Source organism: Oratosquilla oratoria, chromosome 8, assembly GCF_046742065.1.
Source record: "Oratosquilla oratoria isolate Oo_2021 chromosome 8, ASM4674206v1, whole genome shotgun sequence".
In the NCBI taxonomy this organism is placed as follows: Eukaryota; Metazoa; Arthropoda; class Malacostraca; order Stomatopoda; family Squillidae; genus Oratosquilla; species Oratosquilla oratoria.
Genome location: NC_134784.1, coordinates 18,524,397 through 18,531,896, shown reverse-complemented (window position 1 = coordinate 18,531,896; position 7,500 = coordinate 18,524,397). Strand labels below are relative to the sequence as shown.

Here is a 7,500-nt window from a genome sequence, read left to right as displayed (position 1 = left end):
TACTTTTCATATATCCATATAGATTTTTAGATATTAAATGAACGACTGTTAGAGGCTCGTCTGCACGATAGAGTAGAACACATACTGGCAGAGACTCAACATGGGTTCAGACCAAACAGAGGGACTTCAGATCTAATCTTCGCTCTAAAGATGATCTTGGAAAAGTCATGGGAGTTTGATCAAGACAAATATGTAATACTCTTAGATCTAGAGAAAGCATTTGATCGCGTACCAAAGGATAAGCTGTGGTCAGTACTCCAAAGTACGGAATACCAAATACCCCCAAAACTGAGAAGAGCTATTAAGAGCCTTTACAATTCCAATAATACAGCAGTCAAGCCCGTTAGTGAGACCTTACAGTGCTTCAATATATCATCTAGAGTGCGCCAGGGTAGTGTGCTATCCCCAATGCTCTTTATCATATTAATGGATGAAGTGATAAAGGAAGTTCAATTTAGAAGAGGAGAAAGGAGTCCTATAGAATCATTGCAATTTGCCTATGCAGATGATATATTCAACATTGCATCATCTTCACACGCTGTAAGTGAATCCTTAAATCTATGGAACGCGGTACTCACAGAGTACAGACTAAAGCTAAATCTTGGTCAAACTGAAATAATGGTAGTAAGCAGGAGAGAAGAAACATTGAATTGAACATGGAGATCAATGGAGTACCTATTCAGCAGAAAGAAACCGTCAAATATTTGGGAGTCACCTGGGATGGCAAAGCAAAAGACCAAAGTGCAGTACAAGCTAGAATTGCTGCCTATAGCCAAAACCTAGGGCTACTATACCCATTGATGAAAGATCGAAATGTCCCTACCGCGGTTAAAATAGTCATATACAAGAGTATTCTTAGACCCATATTGACATATGGATGTCAATCTTGGACTTTAACGACAAAGACCAGCAGCAAAGTCCAAGCAGCAGAAATGAGAGCATTGAGACTCATCAATGGGGTTACGAGGTTTGACCACATACGCAATGATGCAATTAGGCAAGAGTTGGAGGTACAGAGCATCTTACAGTTTGTCCAACGTGTACAACTAAGATAGTTTGGACATGTTGAACGAATGGATCAGGAGAGGACCCCAAAGAGATGGCTTTATTGGACACCAACCGGTAAGCGACCCGTTCGACGACCCACAAACAGATGGATCATAATGAATATTGACGATGTGCTACGCCGACGGGGCACAACGCTTCAACAAGTACGTCAAAACCGGATCTTCGACGACAGGGCAAGTTGGCGGTCTCTCATACTGACAGGTGGCGACGCCTAACAGGAGTCTGGTATATATAGATATTAAATGATCTATCTTGTACATTATTCTGCTTAGCACTACTCGCTCCATTCTTTTACATAGGTAAGATGTCAACGAAACCGGCCTATAATCACAATTTGTTATTTTCTATTATTATTTTATCATTATTATTCTTATTTTATTATTATTGTATTAATTTATTGTTATCTTTATTATCATCTTTAATTCTTTATCATCTTATCATTTTGTATTATTTTTTATCATTATTCTCTTATTTTCATTATTTTGTATTATTCTTATTATTATTTCATTTCTATTTTCACTTTGTTATTATGATTATTATTTTGATTATTAATACTATCATTATTTTTATTATAACTATCAATATTTTCATCATTATTACTATCATTATCATTATTATTATTATCATTATTATTATTATTATTATTATTATTATTATTATTATTATTATTATTATTATTATTATTATTATTATTATTATTATTATTATTATTATTATTATTACTATCATTATCATTATCATTACTATTATTATTATTATTATTATTTATTAATTATCATTATTATTATTTATTATTATTATTATTATTATTTATTAATTATTATTATTATTATTTATTATTATTTATTATTTATTAATTATTATTATTATTATTATTATTATTATTTATCATTATTATTATTATTATTATTTATTATTATTATTATTATTATTATTATTATTATTATTATTATTATTATTATTATTATTATTATTATTATTATTATTATTATTATTATTACAATATCGAATTCTCATATTGTCGACATGTTTTGTATAGTCTCAAAATGTCGACAAGATGAGAATTCGATACTGAACAGATGTCAACATTTTGCGCAGATTCGAATGTACTTGGCTTGATCCCTGAAAGGCTTTTCAGAAAAATGAAATATTTGCATAGGTTGATAGTCGCCAAAATGATTCTACTCATGATGATGATTTTTTTTTTCAAGAGTTGCTTTGAAAAAAGAATAAAATTTTCTCCAGCTTGTACTTGTTAAGATTATAAACAAGTACGAATGCTTTGTTTCTTTAAAAAGTTCCTCTAGGTGCTTATAGAAATGTCGCTCGGAGCCTTTGCCATCTCTGGGTCCTTGGCAAAAATGTTCCCTGGAGCCTTTGCCGCTGGCATGTAATCCAGGCTACAGGGAAGCTACCCGCTAAAAGCGTGGAGAAATGAGTAGCACTGACTCAATATACGAGTATGTCAACTGGAACCAGCAGTTTGCATGTCATCATTTGATTTTTGTGCAGGAGACCTTGCGTAGCTAGCGCCGAATAAAACGCCGGTGAGGGACCCCGCTACGTGACCTCCGACAACGAGGTTCTTTGTGACAACCTCCTGCATTAGATTTTTCTGGATTCTACAGCTTTGCTGCACCGCACCATATGGAGGCGGTAGTATTGGCCACAGGGTTCTGTCCTGTTGGCTGGAGCTGGAAAATATTTTTCTTACAGCTCAAGCCTCGGGCACTACGTTCAAGTCTCCTGGCGATGGCAAATTGTCGCGCCGCGCCGCCGAAGACTATTAGGGAGCCAAGGGACCCAATCCCGTTCTTTAAAGCTAATTTCCATGCAGGACAATTTTTTTCCCCTGCAGGAATTCGGAAAGGACCCCCACCAGCTGGAGCCTCGGTCACAGCAATATAACTACTGCGCCTTTTAAAGGCTCTTTACGTTGTAGCATTGGTTCAGGCGGGAAACCCGCCAGCTAACAACGAGCTTTCATAGTGGGAAAAAAATTCCTGGCCCCAAAAGTAGTGATCACAGAAATTAACAACGTACACCCATTTCCATCAGCATACGGAACCTAGATATGTTCAATATCAGGTGTCATGGTGTATACAATTACTGACACTGTTTTTATTAGTTTATTGGTGTTATACATATATTATATATATATATATATATATATATATATATATATATATATATATATATATATATATATATATATATAGATAGATAGATAGATAGATAGATATATATGTATACATATATATAAATATGTATATATATATATATTATAGATATATATATGTATATATATATATATATATATATATATATATGTGTGTGTGTGTGTGTGTGTGTGTGTGTGTGTGTGTGTGTGTGTGTGTGTGTGTGTGTGTGTGTGTGTGTGTGTGTGTGTGTGTGTGTGTGTGTGTGTGTGTGTGTGTGTGTGTGTGTGTGTGTGTGTGTGTGTGTGTGTGTGTGTGTGTGTGTGTGTGTGTGTGTGTGTGTGTGTGTGTGTGTGTGTGTGTGTGTGTGTGTGTGTGTGTGCATGTGTGTGTGTGTGTGTGTGTGTGTGTGTGTGTGTGTGTGTGTGTGTGTGTGTGTGTGTGTGTGTGTGTGTGTGTGTGTGTGTGTGTGTGTGTGTGTGTGTGTGTGTGTGTGTGTGTGTGTGTGTGTGTGTGTGTGTGTGTGTGTGTGTGTGTGTGTGTGTGTGTGTGTGCATGTGTGTGTGTGTGTGTGTGTGTGTGTGTGTGTGTGTGTGTGTGTGTGTGTGTGTGTGTGTGTGTGTGTGTGTGTGTGTGTGTGTGTGTATGTGTGTGTGTGTGTGTGTGTGTGTGTGTGTGTGTGTGTGTGTGTGTGTGTGTGTGTGTGTGTGTGTGTACGTGCGTGCGCGCGCGTGTGTGTGTGTGTGTGTGTGTGTGTGTGTTTGCGTGCGTGTGTGTGTGTTTGTGTGTGTGTGTGAATCTATCGGCGAGTACCAAGAAAATTCATTATTAGGACTTATTTTGTTTGTCTTTTTTCAATGCTAGGAATATGGAAGATTGAGTAACGCTGAATCACCAAAGTAGCCCAATATAGCTAACTAATAACAACATTTAGATATACAAATGTCAATTACCATGTTTTTTAAATGAAATGATAGATAACGTAATAAGAATATAAGTGATAACCACAAAACAAGAATATAGTGTTTATGTATTTGGGGAAAGAGTATGCATCTGTGGCCAAGTGTTAGTTATAAAAGTAAACTTGATGAATGCTATATGAATTAGGTTTGTGCGTCCAATAAGTTACTTTGAGATTCTACCTGTACATAGAGTATACAAATGATAACTTTAAAAGATATAACGAATATAGAATAAACGAGTATATGTATATGTTAAGATATGCATATATAAGGTTGATGAATCCTACATAGATTATGTTTATGTATCCATTAAGTTGTTTTAAAATTCTAGCTTTACGTACAATATACAAATGATGAGCTTAAGAAATATAGAATATATGCGTATATGCAAACATATCTATATTAGTGATGCATGGCAGAAGTTTGTTTATCAGTCATGTTATGCAAATTATGACAGCTGACAAGAGAGTGGAAGAAGCAAATCTCCAAGATTCATTGGGAAGTTAAAATGAAGAGAAAAGACAAAACGCTGAAGAAGAAGAAGAAGAAGAAGAAGAAGAAGAAGAGAAAAAGAAAAGTGGTAGATGGTCTTGCCACGATCAGAAAATGGAGAATTGGAAGGAAAAGCATGGAGAATAATGATTACAAACATAAAACTTACAAGTGCAATTGGTGATGCAATCTGACTTGTGAGTCCTCAGAAGGAGAGATAGTCCAAAACTTAGAATATATAGAGCAAGTGCGTGTGTGGTGTATTTATATAATTGGAAGTGGTGACTTGCAGTGAGGTAGTAGTGAGGGTGAATGCATTAATGAGATGCAAGTTATGGTGAATGAGGTGTTGTGTTGAGACGTTGGATCGTGCGTTGCATTTGTGAGATTTGCTTCTTTTATTCTTTGTATGTTTGACAGCGGTAGGTGTGGTTAGTAGCCATTGTTAGGTAGGACAAAGGAGATGTAAAGAGCAGCAGCAGCAGCCATATTGGTCGTTACGGGGCTGCTTGCGAATTGAATGAGGGTGTAAAGAGTGGAAAGTGTTAAGAACCACTGACTGTTTAAGTGTCAATTGTATTTAAAGTTACCACTTAAAGAGGTAGTTTGTTGGAAAGATTTACAATGCGTTTAAAGAAAAGAAAGAAAGATTGATTGGTGTTTGATCTGTTATGGACTCTCTTGTAGCCATTATTTCTTGTGATAGTACTACGGTCCAGAATAAAATACTGATGTATATTGATATTAAGGAAACCATGACTAAGCTAAGTAGACTCAAGGCTCTTGGTAGGGTTTATTACGAGGTCGATAAATATTTGTAGTGAAGCTGGTTCGGATTGACCAAGAGTCCTAGGACAGAGCAGACAGAGAAAGTGAAATATGGGCCGTTTGTTTGTAGTTCATAAGTTGGCATAAATGAAAGGAGAATTGTAGGATAGAAAAAGAAGAGAAGATCAATTAAAACCAACAGCATCTGGTGTTCCCAGGCGGTCACCCATCCAAGTACTAACCAGACCCAACGCTGCTTAACTGCGCTGATCGGACGAGAAGCGGTGTGATCAGAGTGGTATGGCCGTTGGCCCTTATTGCTGAACCTTTTCTAAACGTAAACAAAATTTTTCCAATTACTTCTTACTTCACTTCATGCATTACACCATAGCATTACACCAATTGTATCAAACTTTCATGTATTGCATGTAATTCTGCAGTGCTACTTTCTATTTTTTTTTTTTTTTTTTTGGAATATCACTCTTCATTACTTATATAATATTCACACAATTCCCTAATCACAATACCACATCCAGCTTTTTCACCGACAACAGACCCATGACACGAAATATTTATTACATTGCATTTTGGTTACATTGAAATTTTACAAAGGGATATCTGACGTAATTGTGAGCTATCATATTCACATTTCTTGTACTCTAACTGTTCTTTTTCAATATCAAGAGGTTCATTGTTCCAAGAGCAGACGATCTCTTTTGTCAAATCGGGGACACAATAGTCTGTTACATCATAATTCTTTATAATTCTACATATGTTTTTGGCGTAAGCCTTTATTGGAGTACATTTTTTTTCACCATTGTTTATTTTGTCTACATTTTTTTTAAGATGATCATCTCCACGGCCGATCGATCCTTTAGTTTTGCATTGTATAAGGATGTCATCAGCATAAATTATCATTTCAGCTCCATAGGAAAAGTTGTAACTTACAATTTGATACATACATACATACATACATACATACACACATACATACATATACCAAAGCTTTTTCTCCCTTACAAGGGAGGTAGCCAAAAATACATTTAATAACACAATCTGTAGTGCTTTTACTTTTCATATATCCATATAGATTTTTAGATATTAAATGAACGACTGTTAGAGGCTCGTCTGCACGATAGAGTAGAACACATACTGGCAGAGACTCAACATGGGTTCAGACCAAACAGAGGGACTTCAGATCTAATCTTCGCTCTAAAGATGATCTTGGAAAAGTCATGGGAGTTTGATCAAGACAAATATGTAATACTCTTAGATCTAGAGAAAGCATTTGATCGCGTACCAAAGGATAAGCTGTGGTCAGTACTCCAAAGTACGGAATACCAAATACCCCCAAAACTGAGAAGAGCTATTAAGAGCCTTTACAATTCCAATAATACAGCAGTCAAGCCCGTTAGTGAGACCTTACAGTGCTTCAATATATCATCTAGAGTGCGCCAGGGTAGTGTGCTATCCCCAATGCTCTTTATCATATTAATGGATGAAGTGATAAAGGAAGTTCAATTTAGAAGAGGAGAAAGGAGTCCTATAGAATCATTGCAATTTGCCTATGCAGATGATATATTCAACATTGCATCATCTTCACACGCTGTAAGTGAATCCTTAAATCTATGGAACGCGGTACTCACAGAGTACAGACTAAAGCTAAATCTTGGTCAAACTGAAATAATGGTAGTAAGCAGGAGAGAAGAAACATTGAATTGAACATGGAGATCAATGGAGTACCTATTCAGCAGAAAGAAACCGTCAAATATTTGGGAGTCACCTGGGATGGCAAAGCAAAAGACCAAAGTGCAGTACAAGCTAGAATTGCTGCCTATAGCCAAAACCTAGGGCTACTATACCCATTGATGAAAGATCGAAATGTCCCTACCGCGGTTAAAATAGTCATATACAAGAGTATTCTTAGACCCATATTGACATATGGATGTCAATCTTGGACTTTAACGACAAAGACCAGCAGCAAAGTCCAAGCAGCAGAAATGAGAGCATTGAGACTCATCAATGGGGTTACGAGGTTTGACCACATACGC

At 36.1% G+C, this 7,500-nt stretch overlaps 2 protein-coding genes and 1 non-coding gene across 3 annotated transcripts; 2 read left to right on the top strand and 1 right to left on the bottom strand.

The window, feature by feature from the left end:
* Window positions 1-150: 150 nt before the first annotated feature.
* On the top strand, window positions 151-654 carry LOC143027319 (uncharacterized). The gene has a single exon (XM_076188591.1). The coding sequence runs from the start codon at window positions 151-153 to the stop codon at window positions 652-654; it is 504 nt and encodes a 167-aa protein (XP_076044706.1).
* A 4,988-nt stretch (window positions 655-5,642) lies between these two features.
* LOC143027855 (5S ribosomal RNA) lies at window positions 5,643-5,761 on the bottom strand. Its single transcript, XR_012966664.1, has one exon. It is a non-coding gene; the product is annotated as a 5S ribosomal RNA (ribosomal RNA).
* Window positions 5,762-6,667: 906 nt separating this feature from the next.
* Window positions 6,668-7,171, top strand: LOC143027318 (uncharacterized). The gene has a single exon (XM_076188589.1). It carries the CDS (start codon window positions 6,668-6,670, stop codon window positions 7,169-7,171), a length of 504 nt encoding a protein of 167 aa, XP_076044704.1.
* Window positions 7,172-7,500: the final 329 nt, after the last annotated feature.